The sequence below is a fragment of the Mesoplodon densirostris genome, chromosome 5 (assembly GCF_025265405.1).
Source record: "Mesoplodon densirostris isolate mMesDen1 chromosome 5, mMesDen1 primary haplotype, whole genome shotgun sequence".
In the NCBI taxonomy this organism is placed as follows: Eukaryota; Metazoa; Chordata; class Mammalia; order Artiodactyla; family Ziphiidae; genus Mesoplodon; species Mesoplodon densirostris.
This window is the reverse complement of record NC_082665.1, coordinates 145402152-145426922: the sequence shown is the minus strand read 5'-3', so window position 1 is coordinate 145426922 and position 24771 is coordinate 145402152. Positions and strand designations below refer to the sequence as shown.

At 35.5% G+C, this 24771-nt stretch overlaps 1 protein-coding gene across 3 annotated transcripts in view; it reads left to right on the top strand.

Moving 5' to 3' along the window:
• RASA2 (RAS p21 protein activator 2) overlaps window positions 1-24771 on the top strand; it is a 125725-nt gene that overhangs the window by 82493 nt on the left and 18461 nt on the right. For 2 of the 3 annotated variants that reach the window (XM_060099593.1, XM_060099590.1), the window contains exons 10-19: window positions 5771-5927; window positions 6304-6452; window positions 7463-7577; window positions 8001-8075; window positions 8522-8645; window positions 11226-11332; window positions 16028-16111; window positions 16546-16623; window positions 20076-20149; window positions 20702-20811. In XM_060099593.1, the coding sequence (XP_059955576.1) occupies window positions 5771-5927; window positions 6304-6452; window positions 7463-7577; window positions 8001-8075; window positions 8522-8645; window positions 11226-11332; window positions 16028-16111; window positions 16546-16623; window positions 20076-20149; window positions 20702-20811 (1073 nt within the window). The remainder of the gene's footprint in view (window positions 1-5770; window positions 5928-6303; window positions 6453-7462; window positions 7578-8000; window positions 8076-8521; window positions 8646-11225; window positions 11333-16027; window positions 16112-16545; window positions 16624-20075; window positions 20150-20701; window positions 20812-24771) is intronic. The other variant, XM_060099591.1, reaches the window with a different exon arrangement.

The following is a 24771-nucleotide window of genomic DNA, read 5'->3' as shown; positions in this document are numbered from 1 at the left end:
CAAAGTTGTTAGGGGATGAATTGGTTTCATGTAAAGTAAGTTACAAGTGGGTATAACTCAGGCTCTCATCATGATAGTTATTGCTGCTGTCATCACCATTATTCCACATCAGTACATATAGAATTTCTGCATCTTTTTTTTTTTTTGGTACCAGTATTCCATTGGTTTGTAATGGTATAAATAAAGAGAACCTTAGTGATCATCTAGTTCAGTCTCATTTCACCAGTTACATCAGTGTCAGAGAACTTAACATGTGCAAAGCCTTTGTGTGACTGTACACACTGGTACAGTAATTTCCTCCTAAATGATCCAAGATGAACATTAAGAAAATAGATGCAAACATCCTTTCATGTTATAATTTAAAATTTTGAAAGTAAGATTCAAGTAGTAAATAAAACACATGGTTGTAGTTTTTTTCAATTTAAGCACTTTATACACATTTAAAACTAGGTTAATATTTACTTTAAGATGAGTTGGTTTTCTGGTTTGCTAATTTTGGCACCTATCTTTAATCTCCTATCTTTAGTAAAAAATCTGTTGATAATGATTATCTTTCTGGAACCTGAAATAACATTTAAGTATTAGTAAAGGTGCCTCTGAACAGTTATTTTCCAGATTAGGCAGCATTATACACAAATAATTGTAGTTTTTGCCTGCCTACCTCAATTTTAATTATACACACCTTGTTAAAATTTTTCAAATGCTGATTTTTTTTCTGTTAAAGGGCTGTCAAAACTGCTGACTCTTGAGAACATTAGGATTGCTTTTTTGTCTAAATATGAATGAAAAAAATACATGTGAGCAACTGAGTGCCACTTTCAGTTGATAACTTCTCTTTGTTTCCTGTTCCTTATTCTTTCACACTGAAACACTTCATTCAAACACTGAAGAAAATATATTTGAGGTGTTTTTTTTTGTTTTTTCTTTTTTTTTTTTTTGTATCCCTAGACCTCAGACACACCAGATATCCTCTACCTAACAAATCTTGAGGTTTTTCTTTTTCTTTTTTTTTTTTTTTTTGTTTGCGGTACATGGGCCTCTCACTGTTGTGGCCTCTCCCATTGCGGAGCACAGGCTCCGGACGCGCAGGCTCAGCAGCCATGGCTCACGGGCCCAGCCGCTCCGCGGCATGTGGGATCTTCCCGGACCGGGGCACGAACCCATGTCCCCTGCATCGGCAGGCAGACTCTTAACCACTGCGCCACCAGGGAAGCCCGAGGTTTTTCTTTTTAGCTCTAATTCATACAAGATTGCTTAATTCACCAGGGCTCCTTTAGATTGTTTAAATTGAGATTTTTGTAACAGTGTTTTAAAATAATAAATTACATGTACCTAATTATATAAATAATGACATTATGTATAGTTATTTTACATATATATGTTTTTTAACTTTTACTTGCATTTATTTTTTTGAAGCATTTATTCCCAGGCCATAAGTTTTTGTTTCTTTAGTTTCTTCTGGGATATCTTTTTCTTCTGTGCAACCTCCTCTTCTGGTTTAGGAACAATCTGTTCTTTTTCAGTGAGGATCATCTCATTGTGGCAGGGAGAGCTCATGTATGGGTTGATCCTACCATGAGCTCTATAAATCCTGTGCCGTATCTTGGGAGGGCTTTGTTCACCTGGATGTGCTCAATGACCAGAGAATCTACATCTAAGCCCTTAAGTTCAGCATTACTCTCTGCGTTTTTGAGCATGTGCAGTAAAAATTCAGCACTCCTTTTGGGCCTCCAACCCTGTGTCCAGCCCCACTGTTTGGCCTGGGGCACACCTATGAACTCCACCATTGTAATGATGGAATGGCACACATTGCTTCTGTAAAGTGACATCCTTCAGATACTCGGTGGCTTTTCATATATGCATACACTTAATGGCCTGGGCAGTTTCACAAGGGTTCTTAAAGTGAACACGAAGATTTGAACCTCTTGATTTGCCTGATTTTTTGTGGTTTTCTGGGTCAAGTGAATAACGAACCATTTTTAGAGGTTACCTCAGGCCGTTTACCGGAAAAGCTATTTAATATATTTTAAGTGGTAACAGTTATATGTATATAAATGTTTTATAAATAACATTTACTGTGTACAAGGCACTATTCTAAGTGCTTTACTTATATAACCTCCTTAGGGATTAAATCAGTTAGATACTATTATTACCCCTTATTTAAGAGGTAAGGAAACAAGCACAGAGAGATTGAGCAGTTTTCCCAAGGTCATACAGCTGTGATTTGGACCAAACTCTTTGACTCCAAAGTTTGTGCTCTTAACCAGTGTACCATAATAAATTTGTACTTTGGCATAAATATTTTTGAATATATTTAAAACTCAAAAATATTCTGTTTTAAGCTGTCAGCAAAGATTTGAGTGTCCCTTGCTTATAAAATATTATTAAAAAGAAAATTGAGTGAGTGGTCCCTTCTCATTTAAAAAAATGATCTTTTTAAGGAATGGGTAGGACAGTTTTGAAATTCTGTATTTTGTTCAAGTAGACATGGGTGAAGTATTTTGTCCATAGGAATTTCTTATCCTGCCAAAGGAACCCAAGGAGACAGGTTTAAAAAGAGTGGCAGGAGCAAGCCCTCTGGAGTTCCTGAGCGTCCTAGAACAGTGTATGCATAAAAACGAATAACTGGCATAACACTGCCCGAATCCCTCTGCAAAGAATGTGCCGTGTTAGGACTGTAGACCTATTTTGCGGGTATTTTGTAGTTTTATGGGAGTACCAGAGGGATAAAGCATATTCCTTCCCCCAGTAATTCGGAGATAAGGGAATTAGAGATGCCCTCTGAGTATAATTTCCATAGAACAAACCAAAACAGAATCTGTAACCTGACTAGAGTATGAGGACACTGTTTAGGATGGGTAGGCGCAGTCCCTGGGAGTCTGGGTTTTAACTGTAACACAAGTAATTTTATCCTCCATATACAGAAAACATAAGTTAAAATAGATGGGGCAGAATAAAAATGTGTCCCAAAGAGGCCAACATGGGTGGCTGCTGCCCATTCAAGCACAGTCGAGCGGTAAGGGGATTCTGTTCTAGAAGTATTGTTCTTTCCTTGGCAAAATTGTCTTAGCTGAGAGATTCTTCAGATTTCCTTAGATCTCTGTGTTGTGTCTCTGTACTCACCACAGCACCTTCCGATAAATAATTTGGCTTTCCAAATAGCTTACCAATAGGTAAAAAATGTACTGATCAAACATAAACAATTGTATTAACAGGTAAAAAAAAGGTATTAGTTGAAGTAGGAGATGTAGATGAAACACTATGGGAAATGGTGATAATTGTTGAAGCCAAGTGATAAGTGCATGAGGGTGATGGTGAGGGTGTTGCTTACTAATATTATCACCCTTCTCCCTACTTTTGTGAATTAACATTTCCATAATAAAATGTATTAGTCACAAAAAAGTGTGGGTCTCTTTGCCATTTGACTGTTGTACAGTCTTTGCTCGGTATCCATGGGGGATTACTTCCAGGAACCGTGAAGTTCAAACCCATGTTGTTCAAGGGTCAACAGTATTTCTTTTCATAAATTTAGTAATTGGCCTTCTGTTTTAAATATATTAGTCTCTGTGCTCAATCATTGCAATTCAGGTTCACTTTGAGATGTGCTGTTAAAACTAGGTATCTGAGTCTGCAAAGCTACAGAACATACACTGCATTGTTGGAAATTGACCATAGTGATGCCCACATCAGGATGCTTGTGGATCAGCCAGCTAGACTTCCCTTAGAGGCACTTCAGAGTCATCTTTGCTAATAGGCTTATTTCCAATTATTTCCATAGGCAAATTCTTTAAATCATTATTTCTCAAATCAGAGACTAGAAGTTCTGAAGGTTGGTCTTCTGAGACAAGAATTCCTGTTTTGTGGGTAGTGATACAATTTCTGTATAATTTCTTCTCCTTACATTACCATTCCTTCATCTTTTAAATTTTTCTTGGTTAATTCTCTAGTTCTCTTTTATATATTTATCATATCTTTCTGAAAGCTAGAATTCTATTAAAACCCCCCTCTCTTCTATTTTTAAACAAGTTAGTCTGTTAGGGGAAGACATCAAAAGTAAATATCAAAACTACTGACTCCTTTATAAAAAGCATTCTAGCTAATGAGTGAAGGAGGGATGATAGAATTATAGTTATCATTTTGCAACCTGTGCAGATTAATGACTCTCGGCAGTGGTCATCAGTGATTGCTAATATCACAAAAAGAGAAAACAGTCAGACATTAGTGCCTCTTGGTGGGACTACACAGCACTCTAAATGAAATGTTCTTGCCAGAATATGAAATCAGAATCTAACCAAGCTCCTAGATCTATCTACAATACTACAGGAAATACAGAGGAGACAAAAGAACATGTTAAATGACATCATGGAGATAGAGTTAACAGAGTCCCAAGTCTGGAAAACTGTCTAGATAAATTACCTGATTTCTTAGTGGTTAGAGGGAATCTATAGGTTAAAAGAAACTTAAGCTATCAACCAATTACAATCTCTAAAACTTGGATTTGAATAGAATATAGAAAACTGTTTAAGTTTGGGAGAATTTGCATACTGACGGGATAGCAATGATTTTTAAAAGTTTATATATATATTTATAGTTATATAGTTATATATACTTAAATATTTATAGATGAAATTATAAAACACCTGGAAATTGTTTTAAAATAATGCAGGAGTGGGATGGGAGGACTGAGTAGAGAGATGGCTAAAACAAGAATAGCCTTGAGTTGATAATTATTGAAGTTAGGTGATGGTACATGGGAGTTCAGTATGCTACTCTTTTTACTTTTGTATGTATTTTTAAATTTCCATGACAGAAGGTCTTTAGAAATAACTTAGATTTCTGGTTTTGGTCCTATAAATTTCTCTTGATTTTTAAACACTTCTCTTTCCTTAATATTCCTTTAATATTTCTTAAATATTCCAATTTAAAGCTGCCTCTATTTTGTACATATATATTTTTTGCCTTTTACTTACCTGAAAAAATTCATGTAAATCTGATTGTTGCAAATAAAAACATTTTCAATATATTTGCACTGTGAATCCTTTAATAATATAAAAATCCTTTATAAACCTTCAATCACTAACTTTTAAAAAATAAGTTCAGGGCTTCCCTGGTGGCACAGCGGTTGAGAGTCCACCTGCCGATGCAGGGGACACGGGCTTGTGCCCCGGTCCAGGAAGATCCCACATGCCGCGGAGCAGCTGGGCCCGTGAGCCATGGCCGCTGGGCCTGCGTGTCCGGAGCCTGTGCTCCACAACGGGAGAGGCCACAACAGTGAGAGGCCTGCGTATCGCAAAAAAAAAAAAAAAAAAAAAAAAGTTCAAATTTTTACAATGTAGGATTTACTTTAAAATGAGATCACTTATACCTTCTTGTAGTATGTCTTATCTATTTCAACCAAATGCGTCTTTCTTAAATTTAGTTGGTAAAGAGTTATTTTTGATAATGTGTTGGATTTTGTGTTTTATTTTTTATTATTTTTTTCCTAACCTGCAAGCTAATCAGACTCTTATTCAGTCCTTTTGAGATCTTGATTTTTGTATTATCTATACTTTTTTTTCCTGGATTAAAATCTACTTTTAGCTTTCTAGTTCAATAGACAGCCACTATTAAGCCTCTGAAAATGAATACTCTGCTATTTAATGAATTATCCTAACATTAAATATTAAGTTGACTTTTTTGATTTAGTTTTTTGATAGCTTAGCTGTTTGTTTACCTCACCAACTTTGATGCCCATTACCATTGCATAGAATTGATTCTATTTTTACTTTAGGTACTTGCTACAACCAAGAGACAACGGAAACAAGTCATCTAAAACTGATGACCTGGGATCCCTTCGATTAAATATATGTTATACAGAAGACTGTGTGCTTCCTTCAGAGTACTATGGTCCTTTGAAAACTTTGCTGCTAAAATCACCAGATGTTCAGGTACTTTAAAAATGTTGTGTGTTAACTTAATATGGAAAGGCTAAAATAATTCTGTAAATGATGTGGAAAAGATTTCAGAATATCAGGTTTTATTAAAACTATGTATACGTGTGTATATATATATACACACACAGACACACTCTGTATGTATGTGTATATATATATATAAATATATATATATATTCTGAACCAGAGTACTATATACCAATATCTGCTCCAAATTTCATCTCTGATAAAAATCTAGAATATTAAATATTATTCTATACAACAGTTACCATTAATGAACATATTTGCATTACTTTTTAAAGGCTAATGATTGAATATTTAATCATGCTTCTTTGATTTTGTGCTTGTTTTCTACCTTTCTGTATTCTAGCCAATATCTGCCTCAGCTGCTTACATTTTGGGTGAAATATGTCGAGATAAAAATGATGCTGTTTTGCCCCTTGTACGACTGCTGCTCCACCATGATAAACTTGTTCCTTTTGCCACTGCAGTAGCTGAATTAGACTTGAAGGATACACAGTAAGAGTTATATTTTACTAAATGTTAATTATGTGCTGTTGAAATTGGACCTTAATTTGCCAAATTGTTTCTTTTTTTTTAAGTATTTCTTTTTTTAATTATTTTTTATAAATTTATTTATTTTATTTATTTTTGGCTGTGTTGGGTGTTTGTTGCAGCGCGCGGGCTTTCTCTAGTTGCGGAGAGCGGGGGCTACTCTTCGTTGCAGTGCACGGGCTTCTCACTGCAGTGGCCTCTCTTGTTGTGGAGCACGGGCTGTAGGCGCGTGGGCTTCTGTAGTTGAGGCACATGGGCTCAGTAGTTGTGGCTCACGGGATCTAGAGCACAGGCTCAGCAGTTGTGGCGCACGGGCTTAGTTGCTCCGTGGCATGTGGGATCTTCCCAGACCAGGGCTCAAACCCGTGTCCCCTGCATTGGCAGGCAGATTCACAACCACTGCGCCACCAGGGAAGCCCCCAAATTGTTTTTGTAATCTCAGTTCTCTTGTATTGACCAGCCTTTCTGTATAGAGGTCGTAAAAGAACTGCTTAGCAAGTAATAAAAGGCAGGTCTTTAAGATAGCAAACAGTATCCACCAACAGTAAAGTTAACAATTAAAAGATTTTTTTCACTCATTGTTAAAATTTCCTGTTATTAATCTTTGCTTCTTTATTGTAATGAGTCACATGTCACAAATAAAACACCAGGACAGAAGGGTTTTTTCCCCCTTATCCATTATGTAGCACCCTTATATGCCCATGTGTGACATTAAAAGCAATCAGATGGCTTCCTGTTCCTGTCATAGTCTAACACTTGTTTTAGACACACACTACTTTTGTAGTTCAAATATAGGTTACTTTTTTTTCCTAACTTATTTTTTTATGTTTTTGGTAAGTTTGAAAATCCTAATTGTAGCAGGTTGGTAAAAATTACTAAAATTGTTTATATGACCAAAGTCAAATACCTCATTATTGATTTTACAGCCTTTGTTTATTACACTTGATTTCACCTTATTTCTATTTGTATTTCAGAGATGCAAACACAATTTTTAGAGGAAATTCCTTGGCTACCCGATGTCTGGATGAGATGATGAAAATAGTGGGAAGGCACTACCTGAAAGTAACATTAAAACCTATTCTAGATGAGGTACAGAATATAACCTCTGATACTAATAGTTTGTCCTTATTACAGCATCTCTTTCATCAAGTTATCTACTGATGGGGATGATATATCCATTCACACATTAGTGAAAGAACACAGGTGAACACTTTAGAAGTAAAATAAATGATTTACTGTTCCATCAATGGATTTTTACTTGAAGGGCACATTGTAGTATACTCTACATAATTATTTCTTTGTTATAGGGTTTATTTTAGCTGGAGTTTCAAATATATGAGAAATGTTTTTTGATACAGTTCTTTAGGCATATTGTATACATTATTTCTGGATGGGGGTTTTAAACTTTGTTACAGTTTTAATTTTTATAATTGTATGATCAGAAAAATAATAGTTATTTTCATTTTGCCCCATTATTTAGAGCATTAGATGAAAAATTGATCTATTTTCCAGATATGTGAATCCTCAAAATCCTGTGAAATTGATCCTATTAAATTGAAAGAGGGAGATAATGTAGAAAATAATAAGGTAAGTCTTCGCTGCCTTTATAACTGCATTAAAATTGGTCTTAATGGTATACCTGTCTCCCACTTATGTTGTAGTAATGTTATTTGGAGGAGAGCAGTGCTTTTCATTTGCATGATGCCCATACTATTAGCAGCATTTCCTGTGTCTAGTTTTTAGAATGTTATTTCCCTCATTTCTCTTTGGATCATTTTATTCTCTGCTGCTTCTTATGAATTTTATTCCATACATTCACCTCTTATATCTAACTAGTCTAAATCTAATTCATTAAATGAGTTCAGGATGCAATTGTCCTTTAGCTGAGTGTGTTTAGAGAAGGGAAGCAAAGCTTTAGAATACTAGATGATGACTGCCTAATATATCTCATTTTCGCTGAATTTTTTTCCATAAAGGCTATTGAAGATGCATAAAAGTCAAAATCTTAATGTTTACCTTTTTAAATCCTACAGGAGAATCTGCGCTACTATGTAGACAAGTTATTCAGTACAATTGTAAAATCAAGTATGAGTTGCCCCACTGTAATGTGTGATATCTTTTATTCTCTAAGGCAAATGGCCACTCAAAGATTTCCTAGTAAGTGCCTTGTTTTACTAAAATACGCCATTTTTTTCCTATACTTGATTTTTCTGTAGATTTGTTATCTATTTGGTTTATGTGAATGTGTTTATGGTTTGTTAAGTATAGTCTTCTTTCATTTTTCAAAATAGTTCTAGCTTTTTAATGAAACATCTGATTTAATTTTCCTGTAATCTCTAAACAGAATACTCTTGTTTATTTCAATATAATAGCAACTTTATACAAGCAAATCAAAATCAACACTAATTTTAAGAAAGGCAGAAATTTAGAACCATAACAGTATATAAGTAAATATTTATACCAGCTGCTTATGAGACTGTTAAATATGATAAACAAAAACAGCTTTGTTATTTGTACCAACTACCTTTTCCACTTGCATGCACTCAAAATAGTGAGAATTTTTAAGTTCTGTACACCTAACTAGATTTGACAGTTTGAGAATGCTAAGGTCTTAGTGATGAGAGGTTTTTGCAAAAATGGTTTTAGACATTAGAAACATCTCTGTTGCAATATACATAGAATTTTGAGGTAACATATATCAATATCTGGCATGCTTTAATTTTGCAAGAACACCTGTGTCAAGGCTTTGCTTAGAAACATTTCAATTAAATTAACAGCTGCTATCTCTGATTGTCAGTACTTGGAATTATTCTAATTATATGCATCTCTGATTAAGTAAATAAACTTACTATGGCTGTCTTTCCAGATCTGCCTGTAATGGGGGGGAGGGTAAGGAGGTAAGGCAGCTGCTTAAATTATCAGTCTTATCCAGCCGTGTGAAACTGTAAGTTTATTTCTGTAACCATCTGAAGAGATTTTGCTATTTTATCATATTTTTTTAAGTGTTGTGTGCACACAGGTGTGTGCAGTTATCTGCTGCTCCACTAAATTACCCAAAGCTAAAGTGGGGTTGAGTTGTCTAACTAACATGTAGATAAATTCAGCCCTAGATGTCTTTGCTAATTATAGTAAAAATATGAACAGTTAACTTGAAATAAGCATACTAAATCTAGACTTTGTAATGAAAATAAGGGGAGCAGAGACATTAAAGTATGGAAAGATGAAATGCTGGCTGAAGTTATATATATATATATATATATATATATTTTTTTTTTTTTTTTTTTTTTTTTTTTTTTTTTGCGGTACGCGGGCCTCTCACTGCTGTGGCCTCTCCTGTTGCGGAGCACAGGCTCCAACACGCAGGCCCAGCGGCCATGGCTCACGGGCCCAGCTGCTCCGCGGCATGTGGGATCTTCCTGGACCGGGGCACAAGCCCGTGTCCCCTGCATCGGCAGGTGGACTCTCAACCACTGCGCCACCAGGGAAGCCCTGAAATTATAGTTTTAAATAGTGTGTTAGATCATAATAACCACATTGAGGACTTAGTGAACAGGCACAGTGCTAGCCTCACTATCTCCTCTCTCTCACCTACACAACACCACATGAGATAGGTACTGCTCCCCTGCAGTAGTTAATGAAACTGAGGTTTAGGGAAGTCAAGTAATTTGCCCAAGGTCCGTGACATGGCCAGCAGGCGAGCAGGGTCTCACACCTGGGCCCGGCCCACTCCAAAGCATGCTACTGCTCACCGTGCTCTACACTACCCAGTGAATTTGGCCTTCAGTATGCATCAGCTGTTTCATTCTTGTTTATGTGAATAATCTAAAACACATCCTATGATTTTTTAATAAATGCAAACATATTTCCTTAACTATCTTTTTGTTGGCCTTAGATATTCTCAGTAGACTCCAGTAGTGATAGTTCTGTTCTCATAAAGTATTTTCATTATTTTCTCATTTGTTCTTACTGCCCTGGGAAGATGGGTGGGGAGTGGGGAGGCAGTCATGGGAAGCAAGTGTTACTAAAGAACTACACATTAAATGACTTGTGGGTGACCACCTGCTGAGTGACTTAGAAGAGTTAAAACTCAGACCAAATGCAGACATTGTTTCCCTCACCTGCTTCTCTACCATCTGATTGATTGTTCAGTGTTGACTCCAGTCAGCAACAAAAGCTGTAGCTGAATGATCAAAGCCACAAGTTGTCTTCAGTTCATCTGCATTTTTATAGGGAATATTGGTAGCTTTTTTAAAGTAAAGATTTCTGTCTAATTGTTTTTATTACATAACCTTTGATATTGTCAAGATTTTTGAGGGGAAAATTGAAACAGTATCCCAAAACTGAAGACAATCACCTATCTTAGTCTTAGGGGATTCAGTATTACCACTAGGTAGTGCTAGATACTACCTTTATTTTTGTTGTTGTAATTTCAGGAGTCTCTTCTTGCAGATGAGGAAAGAGGTATTTTTCCAAATTAAAGTATTTCTGACAACCTAGCCGCTTTGTCTTTCACTTTCTTTATTATTTATTATTTCTTTCAGATTTTTTTTAGTCATAGGATTTTTTTCCTTTAATTTAGTCATAACCATTACTATCATTTCATCAACTCAGTTCTTACTATACAAATTATATTTATCTCCTATTTAATTTACATGTTTTTCCAATATTTTTTACCTGGTCATCTGTTTTTTAATTCAGTGTTTTTGTGCATGACATTTCACCATTTTTTTCCTGCAGATGACCCTCATGTTCAGTATTCTGCAGTGAGCAGCTTTGTGTTTCTTCGTTTCTTTGCTGTAGCGGTAGTATCACCTCATACTTTTCATTTGCGACCTCATCATCCAGTAAGTGTTGTTCTTCTCAAAGCTTTATTCCATTTTAATTTATTTTTATTAAAATAAGAAAAGATAAAATAACAGGCAAGTTTCACTTGGCTATGTTTTCTTATAACAGATAATTAAATTTACTGGGCATTTTTCTTAGCCATTTCATTCTTTCACAGAAGGCGGAAAATTCTATTTTTTTGTTATTGTTAAAAGATATGCACATGAATAATAATACTGTGTTGGTAATAGCTGCAGCTTGGTGATGGGTACAAAGAAGATTCATCATCTTCTCCCTCTGCTGTTCTGTATGTTTGTAAATTTCCGTAATACAGGGATGTCTTTTTTTTTCTTTCGTTAGTTATAGGTTTAGTTTGATCTTGCAGATAGCTTTAAATCTCACAGAAATTTGAAGAGGCTCATTTCTGAAAGGTGTAGAAACTTTCATTGGAATGTAATTTGTTTGGTATCTCCATAGTTTTACTTTTTATTCACCTGAGATGATGATATAAATATAGGAGATTTAAAACTTAAGGCATATAATCTGTCTGTTCTGAAGTCGTATTTAGTTACTTAAATCTGAATCTGCACTGCATAGATGTACATGTTTCTTAACATTTTAAACTTCCTTATTTTTGCTGTTTCTTTTTCCTTCTCCTACAGTGTATTATTGCTAATTCTTTAACCTTTTATGTTCCAAACATTTTATAATCTTATCTAATTGTTTTTGTTGCTGATTTTTATAACAAATAATAATAATAAAAGCCAACATTTATGTAGTCCTTGCTTTGCACTAGGCCTTCTTCTAAGTACTTTATATGTTCTAACTTACTCAGTCCTCCCAGTAACCCTGTGAGGTAAATTCTATTCTCATCTTTATTTATAGATAAGAAAACCACAATTCAAGGACTTCTCCAAGGTCACACAACTAATAAATTATGATTTGATCTCACTCAATTTGAACTGGATTAAGAAAGTTCACTGACTGACCCACTCAGTCTTCCCAGGCTGTAAGCTTACCCGTGTTCCTTCCTGCCTCTTAGGCAGTCAGGTGTTTGAGCACCTGCAGTGTATCAGGTGCTGTGCTCAGCACTGGAGATGCAGTGATGAGGGAGAGACACTCCCTGCCCTTAGGAAACTCACTAATACAGTGTAGGGAAGACACACAGGTTTTGGAGTTAAACTGGGCTCTGCAGCCAATGCTTCTCTTGACAGCTACACATCGGCCACTTTTTTAACTTTGAGAACTGAGTAAAACCATGCTGCTGTGGCAGCAACGCACACTTTCTTGTCAAAGAACAAATGGTCTCTGAGTAGCTACAGCCGAGGATTGGGCCAGTGCCTTCTGTTCACAGGGCTGTCCTTTCTGTGGCTACGTTACTGAAGCTGTACAGAGCTGTGGGGCATCAAAAGCTTGATGATATTCTGGACATAAACAGAACTCCTACCTCTGAGCTTGTGACCCCGCCTTATATTCAGACTTGAATTTGCATATCCCTGTAACGGATGTTATGATAAAGTCCTTCTAACCACAGACTCTGTACTTGAAGTCACCTTTCCAATCAGTATGTCAGAAGGATTGCTTCAAACTGTCATATAACTTTACTGTTTGCTTTTAAGTGAGCCTTTCATTCTAATTGGGGAAATAAGGCAAATATATAAGACACATAATCTAAAGCTACATACCTAAATCTAAAACTAGCACCTGATTAGTACCAAGTAAGGAGTATAGACAATCCATACTACAGAAATTGAGAGCAAGGAATGATCCCAGTGACCTGAGGGTGATGACATTGTCAGGACTAGTATTGAAAGTTACAGAGTGGTTGAGGAGGAGAACCAATTAAAGGTTGTTAGATTTTACATTTATAAGTTCTTTGAATTTTGAGAATATTAGTAAAGTAGAAAAGAAGAAAATCCAATTGCAGAAGATTAAGGAATAAGTAGGTGAATGCAGTTTTACCTAGGAAATATATCAAAAGTGAGCTTGCCCTGCTGCTAAAAGACATGGGCAAATTCAAGCATGTACATGTGTGTGTGCATATACACATGAATAAATACTTCTTTTGAAAAACACTAATTTTAAAATATGGGTTATAGTAACATTGACATGGTAGACCATTCTTTTGAGAAGTTTCACGGTGAAGAAGAAAAATTGAACTTTCCTTCTCATCCTGTCCCCTGGTCTCTCACTGATATCTCCTTCCAAGACTCAGCCAAGGCAGACTTCTCTAACCCTTCAGTCTGGGTTAGGCTCCTCTCTTATATGTGCCTGTAGCACCCTGGGGCTTTCTCTGTCATGGCACTTGTCATACTGTTCTATAATCATCTATTTATTGTCTCTGCATGTGGACTGTCAATACCTTAACAGCAAGGGCTGGATCTTTTTCACATTTGTGTATCCCAAGCACATGGCACAATTTCTAGGACAAGTAGGTGCTCAGTAAATGTTTGATAGGTGAAAGATGGTCGCTCAGAGAGAGAGCTCATCAAATGATGTCTTTTCCAAAAATGGGAAAAGCTATGTGTGGTTTAAATAGAGGAGAAGAGACCAACAGAAAGGGAGAAATTAAAGACAGAAGGGGCCTTACTAATACGTCCATATACTGGATGATTCAGAAAGAGTGTCTTTAAAAGAAAAAGTGATAGGATAAACTTGCCGGGGGAAAGAACAGTTTCCCCTTTGAAGTATTATGGTGAATCCTATGAAATTGTTTTGGTTTGTTTTTTTGTAGATCAAAAATAGTCAACAGCAATTTCACATGGTTCAACTTAATATAAGGAAAAAAGGATAGGATATGTTGTTTTGGGGTGACAGAGTCAACGTTTCAGTTCAATTTAATACATGTAATATAGCATCTACTATATGCTAGTGCTAGTCTGTGTACTAGGTGCCAGATGACTAAGGTCCTGGGCATCTATGAAAAATTATGATGGCAGATAGTAGCAGAGTGAAAATTTAGAACAGCTTCTTTGTAGAGTACACTAGGGAATCAGCAGTAACTAAATGATACGATTGTCAAATAGTAGTGAGGGCCATATTGGTGTAAACAAACCTCTGACATGCAGAAATTATGCAAAATATGGTTTGCTCACTTTTTCCAGTTCAGGAAAATAATGAGCTAAAACATTGATTTCAAAACCAAATTTGAACAGGGAAGTCTTGATGAAATTCAGTTCAAATTCAGGTTGTTAGCACATCGTTAAGAATTTTATATTCTTCAAGGCAGAGAATTGGAGGGACCTTTTATAGATATTGTAGCTAAAATATTTTCTGGATGTTGTAGCTAAAATATTTCTGAATAACCTTAATTAAGGTGTGTAACTGTTTCACGAGTATATCGTAATGATCATATCTCAGATATTCCTTCTTTTCCAGAATGGCCTTACATCCTGGTCATCTCTTCACCTTCACAGTCACTGTCTATTTTCAGTGTGGGGATACTAAAATATTAGGGAATGTCAACCAAACACTAAACTAAAGCATTTCTGTATCTAAATTTTCTTGAACATGTCTTTTGCTTTTTTAATTTAATTTTATTTTGATTCTTTTTCATCTCTTTTTTAAAATATTTATTTATTTATTTATTTTGGGCTGCATTGGGTCTTCATTGCTGCGCGTGGGCTTTCTCTAGTTGTGGCAAGCGGGGGCTACTCTTCGCTGCAGTGCGCAGGCTTCTCATTGCGGTGGCTTCTCCTGTTGCGGAGCATGGGCTCTAGGCACGCAGGCTTCAGTAGTTGTGGCACACGGGCTCTAGAGCTCAGGCTCAGTAGTTGTGGTGCATGGGCTTAGTTGCTCCATGGCATGTGGGATCTTCCCGGACCAGGGCTCGAACCCGTATCTCCTGCATTGGCAGGCGGATTCTTAACCACTGCGCCACCAGAGAAGCCCTTGAACATGTCTTTTGATGGCAGATTATGGGTATTTGAATCTCCAAAACAAAGAAGATGTTTTATATAGTGATAAGGGAATTGGTTATACAAATGGATGGATTGGTGGAAACTCATCAGACTATATACATTTAAAATCTGTTCATTTTATTGTATGTAAATTATACCTCAATTTAAAAAAAAAAGGAAGCAGCAAGGATTCATTAGGGAGCACTGTTTAGTCAACTTTATTTGTATTTACTTCTTTCTGGCAGATAGGCCTGGATAATAGACTCAAATAGTTACCTTCTGCTAAGATCCTACATGAACTAAGTGATTTCTCATTTCCTAAGTTGAATTTAGGTCTTTGCTTCCATGGTGAAAAGAATTGATTGCAGAAGCCATAAAAGTACTGAATATGCTTACAAGTGGGTTGAATACAGAAAATTTGGAAACTGCCATTTTAAGTCATATGGTAGAAAAAAGTAGATGCCATTGACATTCCAAAAGTGAATACAATTTTTTACGTGATCCCATCTGCCATACTGTACCCACCCCCCAAAAATTAATATTGATTAAATTATGGCTTTCAAAAGAAAGTATAACATGTCATTAGATATAATTACTTTGAGAGGAACTGTCAATTACATGTGGCTTCTTTAGTCTCTTAATTCCTTAGTTCAGTGAATTGTGCCAAACCTTAGCTAGATTTTAGCTGGTTTGAATGAACATTTTTGAGTCACTGTTTTAGAGCAAAGTAGCCCGTTCACTCTATTCTACTTTTTACACAAATTCTATTTCTTGAAAACCTAACAAGACTTTTTGTGTCTTTTCTACATTCTTTAGGATTCACAGACAGTTAGAACATTAACTCTCATCTCAAAAACCATTCAAACTTTGGGAAGCTGGGGGAGTCTGTCCAAAAGCAAGGTAAGTCTTTACATCTTTTGCTCTGTATTCACACTTCTAAATGTCGTTGTACCCTGTGATCCCTTCTCCCTCACTTTACTCCCTTTCAAATTAAAAACAAAGCAGAACCAAAAACATATATATGTATAGATGGCGATAGGTGTCTTTTAGATGTTGTGTCTTAGTCACCTGTTACAGAAGACAGTTTCATTTAAACTAATGTGTCTAAGATGGGAGAGAGAGTCTAGTTAACAGATGCAAAAGCCTTTTATTTATCTTTTTGTGCCATAATCATCCAGCAGCTGTTGAGAGAAATCTTCAGCTCCAAGCCCTATAACTCTCTTGAAATATACGATTGAATCCCTTTAGGCCCTAATCCTAAGTTTAAAAATACAGTCAATTATATTCTTAGTTCTCTACTTAACATATATAAATTCCATGTGTTTTTTTCTTAGTCAAGTTTCAAAGAAACATTCATGTGTGAATTTTTCAAAATGTTTCAAGAAGAAGGATATATTATGGCAGTTAAAAAGGTATGATTGTTTTACTCTGGAAATATTAACTTCTTATCATATAGCATTAGGCAAATAACATTTTATATTGTTCTAGGAATCAATCCCCAGTTTTAAAAAAATGTTTAACCTGTCCATCAAACGTGAAAAGGCTGTCTTTTACTATATTTCTCCTCCCATACAGAACTATGGGTTTTTCAGCTGTGAAAATACCTAAATGAGTTTTAGCAACAGCTACTATTGCCAGTGTCTTAGTAACACAAATTACAAATATCTAGAGTTAATATTTCTTAACAGCAGCACTGTTGACAATTTGGTTGGGCAATTCTTGACTATGAGGGGCATTTTTGTCCACTGTAAAATGTACAGCAGCCCTGGCCTCTACTATTAGATGCCAGAAGCATGTTCCCAGTTTTTACAACTAAAAATGTCTCTAAATGTTGCCAAAAGTCCCCTGAGGGACAAAATTGCCTCTGATTAAGAACCTTTGGTTTAGGGGGAAAGACTTAATGGTACCTGATGTATAGTGGGCACTTACTTGCCACTGGAGAAAATATATGAATTATTTGAATATCTTATAAACAATATAGGCTTGTGGTTAGTAACCTGAGGAAAGTTACTTTAATTTAAAATGTACAAAAGTCTATAGTATATAAGGTCATAACAAAAGAGCTGCAACAAACAAAAGTTGCTATACTTAGAAATTGAGAATGTTTGGGGAAGATTTTTAATTTCTTGAGTCTTTAGTTCTGAATCACCCCAAACAAAATGTAGCATTGTTGTAAAATCCTAAAAATTTGTAAAGAAAAGTTATTTTTAAGTACATCTAAACTTAGCTTGAAGAAAGTACTGTATCTTATTTATCACAATTCTAACTTAATGAATCTAAATTAGCATGGTTAGATTTTAAAGATTGCATTCAGTTTCTGTAGCATAATTCACAGGTGACTGCCAGGAGTATATTTTGTTTGTAGTTTTTTATGTGTGCTTTTAAATTTCTTACAGGGACTCGTAAATGAAAGTGATCATTTAAAAAATTAAAGCCAGTTGGATTTTTTTCATCTTGAATAATAGCGCAAGTTCAACCAAAAAAAATTTTTTTTTAAGCAACCATTGAATGTTTCTGAGGAGAAAGTCTCTCAAAAGAATAGGCAAAGAAAAAGCTGCCCTTTTATTCTCAGGACATTGTTGAAACAGTTTGTGGGACAGTGTAGGCAGACTTTTGTTGGCAAGATTATGATGTTCTGTCTTTTGTTTTGGGGTTGTTTTTCCATTTTTTAATGACCTAGGCTATGGCAGCATCTGATTTCTTTTTCCTGATACAATCGGAATGTGTATAGTTGGTCATGTCAGTGGAGAAAGTATTTAAGGGTGCCAGGAGTGTAGTCTGTTCCTGATCTGCTCTGAGTCACCCACTCACATTCTCATGCACTATCACTGTAGTACATCTCCTGTCTCACATTTACATAGGATATTTTGCCCTAATATATGAATTTTCTTTATTATTTACTAGTCTAGATATGTGCAGTGCTAGAAAGTACAAAAGCTTATGAAACCCAATTTCTCAATTAGTGGTGTTCTCACTAGTGACATTGATCACTGCTCCAGAAGAAAATAGTTTATAATTCTGAATCCTATACTATTTCCACAAAGTTTAGGAAAAATAACCTGAATAGGTCTGTAAACAGGCTGACCATATAATTTAGTGTCCAAAACTACAAAGTTTTCAAGGGTGAAAAGGAGTACTTTGATTATGAGGGGACCAAAGTTGTAGACAAGGATGGCCCTGAGCAAATTGAGGCCTATATTTACCCTGCCTATAGTCCATCTGAATTATTATGTTTTCTTTCACCTTATATAAGTGGATTTACCTCATATTCCTTAACAATATAACAAATAAATAATAAATTTAATAATTACCATAAATAAATAATAAATATTTATCAAATAAGAAAATTAGTGCCCGCAGGCAAATATTAAGAAATAAAATATTCAAATAACTCTTTCACGCTCCATTAGTGGATGGTTGATCTGTGAGCACTGAAGAGGTAATAGGACATTTCTTTAGTTTCCTTGGATACTTGTTCTGTGTCACCCATATATAATTCAAAAGAAACTCTGTTCTTGTTCTTTCAGTTACCAAGATTTCTTCCAGCAAACTAGAAGTAAACATTCCACTGGAAAATCCCACAAGTGGAGGGCAATCTACAGCCAGTCTTTTAGATTGTCTGGTGGGCAATCTACAGCCAGTCTTAGGAGAAAATGACTGTGCCCACAAACTCTACTTTAGCTTATTCACTGGTGCCTGAATGTCATCCTTATCGGAATGTACTTTGTTTTTGTTTTAAACCCTAAGCGGGACAACATAGAAAAGTATAAAGGAAAAAACAAGGACTAAACAAATAAATAGTTCATTTATGGGGCAAAATAGGACTCCTGTCTAAGAACAGGAATTGTTTCTGAACTACTAATTTCCCTCTCCCATGAAGAGATGCCACATGTCAGGAACCCCTTGACCAGTTGAGGTAGCGTATTCTTGAAGCTTAAATGCTTTTCACTGGGTGGTTTGCCATTGCTAGATTTGGGTACTTCAAATTTTCTGGACCACCTCATTTCCACATGTTCCATGGGAAGTTTCTAACTGGTTATTAGATTTTCAGGCTATTCCAAAGAACCCAATTACACTTTAGTCATAACTGAAATACTAGCTCTCAGGGCTAAAGTCAATTATATATGATGAAAGTCAGCAAACTCTTCTGTAAAGGGCCAGTGAGTAAATACTTTAGGCTTTGATGGCTGCATAAGGAGACTGCCACATATTTTTCTTTGTTTTTACAACCCTTTAAAAATTTAAAAACTGTTCTTGTGGGCCTTACAAAAACGGGTTGAATTTGGCCTGCTGAGCTATAGTTTGACAGTTCCTGACCCACAGTATAGGTTCACAATCCTGTATCTGAAATCTTTGGGAACGGAAGTATTTCAGAATTCAGTTTTTCAAAGTTTTGAAAGATAATAGGTATATGCTATATATTATATAATACCCCCAGTGTGTCACACAGTAATGTTTATGTAGCACATTAGTGAATATTCACACTAAGTAGGATAAATACAGGCTGTAAGTAGCCTTTCACCAGTTCAGGTTAAGTTACTGTAAATGAGTTTACCGTAAATCAAAAGCAAACCAAAAAACTCTTTGTACTCAGAGCTTTTTAGATTTCAGAGTTGCAGTTAAGGAATTATGGGTTGAATTATTTCTACAGGGACATATATTCTGGGTTTTAAGTAACTTAACGATAAACTTTTAGAATACCTGTCATATGTAAATTAGGGACTTCCCCTACAATTAAATATGTATTTTGCTTTATTCCTTAATAATGAAGAACTTCACGATATTATCTATCAGCGACATTGATAAACTGAATTTATGATGTACCTTGTCACAAAGTGTAATATTTGCCCCTTTCCCCGTTTAGTTCTTGGATGAAATTTCATCTACTGAAACTAAAGTGTCCAGTGGTACCAGTGAGCCTGTGCACCTGAAAGAAGGGTAATTTAATGAAATTAGATTTTAAAGTCATATTTCAGTATAGACATTAAGTAAGTACAAAGAGCATGGGTCCAGGAGTGAGGAAATCTGGGCTTTATTCTGTGCTAAAACTGCCTAAGTAACATCAATCAGGTAAGTCACCCTCACTATCCTATAAACTATACACCAGATGGGCATGACTTCTTGTCCATACAGTGCTATAGTTGTTTTGCAAATATAATGAGATTAGGGGTGGTAGGGTAGTACTTTGAAAAAAGTAACAGCATTATTCAGTCGTAAAGTAGTGTTTTCATTGGAAGTTAAAGGGGAAAATTACTCACTTGGCCTTTTTAGTTCTGGATAGTACAGTTGTAAATATCAAATTATTTAAGGACTTTATTCCCTTTGTATGGCCAAAATAAATGCAGGAGTTATAGATGGCAAAGACATTTTCATAAACTTAATATAATCTTTGACAGCTCTTCATGTCATTTAAAATTAAAGGATAATTCTTTGATTTGGATTAATTATTTTAATATTTGTAGCTAAATGTTTACTCTGTTGTTTTGGCAGTGAGATGTATAAAAGAGCTCAGGGAAGAACTCGGATTGGAAAAAAGAATTTCAAGAAACGGTGGTTCTGCTTAACAAGCAGAGAGCTCACCTACCACAAGCAGCCAGGTAGTTGTGTTTATGCTCTGTTGTGGGGCTTTTCCCGATTCCCACTGAAGATTTCTTTTTCTGCTGCTTAATGTGACTAGTGAACCTTTTTACTAATGTTACTGTAGTTCATGGTTTCTCACAGTGATGTACACACACTAAAAATGTAATAAATATTTGACAAGTAACACCATGTAAATTACACTTTTTCTCTCTACGGTAGGTGTTCCTACCGTATGCTCTGTTTTCTAAAAATCCCTGGTGAATCCCTGTTTTTATAATCAATCCATAAGGAACAACAGTTAGATATTTTGAAACTCAGAATTTTAACTTCCAGAGTCAAATTGGTAAGAATCAGTTTCTAGTAAATGAGAGTGTTTCAGTGGTTTGCCAGAAGTTGCCGCAGTCATACCATAGGCTGTGATTCCTATTCAGTTAAAAGATTCATTCTAGACTATTGCCAAGCTAACTCCAAGATGAAAATTTTAGTAATTTGCCCCCTGAAAAGGCACAAATTGGCTATCTATTTGGGTGCAGAGAGCCATCTTCCTACAGTGTGATTTGAGGGCTTCGGAGAGGCAAAGTTTGTCCCTCAGTGGACTGACATAATGCTTAAAATCTCTACCTTTTAAGTTTATTCCTTTGGGGGTAAAGCATTATCCATAGAAGGCCACTAGTTTCTGATACCTTAGCAAGAATTTAGTATCTAGATCATAGATCACACACAGTAAAATTCCTTCTGTTCAGAGTGATCAGGATCCAAAGTTGTTCACTTAACCAGAAAGGTCAGTTAAAGCAAGAATCACTTAAAAACAAACAAAAAGATGCATTCATACCTTAAATATTTATATGTTTGTTTAGCAGTCTTATGATAGCCAAGATCTTTTCTTTGAATATGGATCTATAGATTAGATTTCCCCTCTGTCTTTCTTGTGCAGACATAACCCTAATGCATCAGTTTTCAGGTTGATTTCTCTAAAGTGAAGCTAGAACTTAAATACTTGAAACGTAGTCCAATTATAGAATCCTTTTAGAGTCATGATAGTCACCCTAAGTGTTTGCAGCTGTCACACCCCCATATAAATCAACTTTATTTGTGTTGGTCTCCTTTTTTGAAAGGCTTTTCAGAGTGTTTGCCTGATTTTCAAATAAATGTATGCCTCTTGGTAGGTGGCACTTCTTTTGTCACTTTACATAATGTTTAAGTAAATTATAATTACACCATGAAAAAATGGCATAAATAGGTCTGGGAACAAACACAATGGACTTGGTAATCAAAACAGCCTAACCAATGGAAACAGAAGGGTACAAGCTTAATAGTTAGTACCCTAGCAGCCACAAGCATTCAGCATCCCATGAGCATCATTCAGTAAGTTCTACAGAGGAAATGGAGAGTCTTGGTTAATCTGACAAATCTGTTAGGTAAAATCTGTTAAGAGAACTTCTGGTATAAATTCTGAAATGATAAAACAAACACCAGACATAAGATACTTTCAAGAGAACGTAGACTCAGTTAAGCAGAGTGCTTCAGTGGAGAGTCTAGAAGAGTGAACTGAAAAGAAATTTTTTTGTTTCATAATTCCTGAGGATCCTTAGCCAGAATGACTACATATGTCCACATATATTAGTAAGACATAAGAGGCCAAATGCACTATATTTTTAGGCACCCAGATAATTTGTTGTGGAATATAAGTATTCCAGTGACTAAGGATCAATCGGCTACATACTTGCCCTCCAGACAGCATTCTTTAAGCTAAGCATACTTTTAATGTTTTAGAAGTTACAGTTTATGTTGAATACTATATAAATGCTCTCACATATATAGCACCATTTTTAAAATAGCTGGCATAATATGCTAATTATGTTTACATCAGCAGTGCACTGAAATAAAGTTTAAGGTAAGTTAGTCATTCTCTGTGAATAAGTTGGCTATCTTCTCCCCATTTAAAGTATTTTCTAATCTAAACCAACATTCTAAAGTCTTCTTTGGCTTAAGGCTTTAGGAATCAGATGATAACTTTGGACCCTTTTCCTCTAGAAAAATTCATGAACAAATGTAGACACAAAATCTTGCATATAATTTCAGGGAGTTCATAGTCCCAGAGTCCATGCACAGTTCTCAAGAACTTCTGTTCTATCCAGTGATCTTATGAGGATAAAATTCTCTAGAATGATTAGACTGCTCTAAAGTATAAAATAGACACATTAGAAGTTACATTATTTTCAGACCTTAAGAAATTTAACATGTTGGAATGGCATTGGAGGAATGAGCTCTATTATATGAAGTTTCAAGATTATTTACCAAAGCCTACAGTTTTAAGCATCCATGCTTTTTTTTAACTATTTTGTTGGATTTTTCCAAAATGTATTACATGCTTCCCTGCCTTCTAAAAAAGAGTTCATTGAACGTAAGTTAACATTTTCTAGATGGCTTGGGGCTGTCAGTGATAATATTAATTATTATATAGTACTCTGATTTAGTGATGTTTTCTGGGCTGCTTATGGGTGTGTGCAGCTGTTTACTTCCCAGCTACATGCCTTGGACTGCTGTGCTTTTTTGTGTTCCTGTGTTTGCTTTATACAGTTTTTCATTATCCCCTCTGTGTTCAGGCTGTCACCTTAAATTTCTTGTGCTGTCAATGAACAATAATATAGCATCTCACTCCCACCTCTTATCCCCTACTGCCATTTTTTACTGCTAATATACTATGAGTGAGGATGTAGGTACTGTGTTTGTTAAAATTATGCATAAGATTAAAAGGCCTTGATTGATGATTTCAGGACTTTCCTCTGTGAATAAAATACATAGGCTTTGGATTCTCTCTTTGGTTGTTCAGCAACTGTTTTGCTTACTTCCTGTTTCCTTGCAGTTTTTTGCATAGCTAAGACTGCTAGGTAATTAGTCTCTTATTACACTTCACGACTTTGGTGTCTGAAAGAGCGCCTCCCACATATTCTGTAACGTCGCTTTAAATCATGGAGTCTTTCACTCTTTCCTCCTACTGAACGCTAGTATTCTGAATCAAGTATTTCTAACACTTAGAATCAAATAATAGTTTTCCAGTTTACTGGAAAAGTAATTAATAGAATTTTCTCAATTTTAAGGGTTTTTCTCAAATAAGTTATTAAATTTTGATGCCCACTTAGTAAGCAATCAATCTTCAATATCACTAAATTAACATGTGGCAAATGAATATCATAGGGCATTCAGTCAGCTATCAGTCATGATTACCTTGACAGTTTCTTATGGATCTGAGTGTGATCATGATTTTATATTGATACACTATAACGTGGTCATCTTCTACAAGTAAAAGTTCTTCTAGTTGTATGCTGGAATCAAATGAGTTATTGATGTTCCAGCCTTTTCCTATCTCATCCAGCCTCATCTATTGCATTCTCCATATGTCACTTTGCCAGACTAACTCTTGAAGCTCCTTTCAGTTGTGCTCTTTTACATTCATGCTTTTGCGTTTGCTCTATCTAGAAATCCCTTTCTTTCCTTCTTAACCTGTGTGATCTGTTGTCCTTTAACCCTCAGAACAAGTGTCAGCTGTTTATGGAAGTTGTTTTCATAAAGCTTCTGGCCACCTCAGTTGAGTATTCTCTTACTATGTTTCTTTAGCACATTAGTGATAACTTATGTCACACTGTGTGGTCATTACTTTTATCTATCTCTTGCCCTAGTTTTTTAAGATCCTCAGTGGTAAGGACCATGTTTTTACTACCTTCATTAAGGCATTTATTAAATTTTAATAAATGGTTTTCTTCAGAGGACACCATGTTTTCCAGATATGCTGTTATCTGAATACATTAAGAACCACTGCTCTGGGTTTCTAAAATTTCTGCCAAGCTTACTACTAATAGGTTATTTTTTTAAATAATAAGTTACAAACAGATTCATCTCTGAACCTCCATTTGTGTTCTCCAAACTTGATTAGATATTGTCTACTTATGGATGACCTGTTATACACAGATACATACATA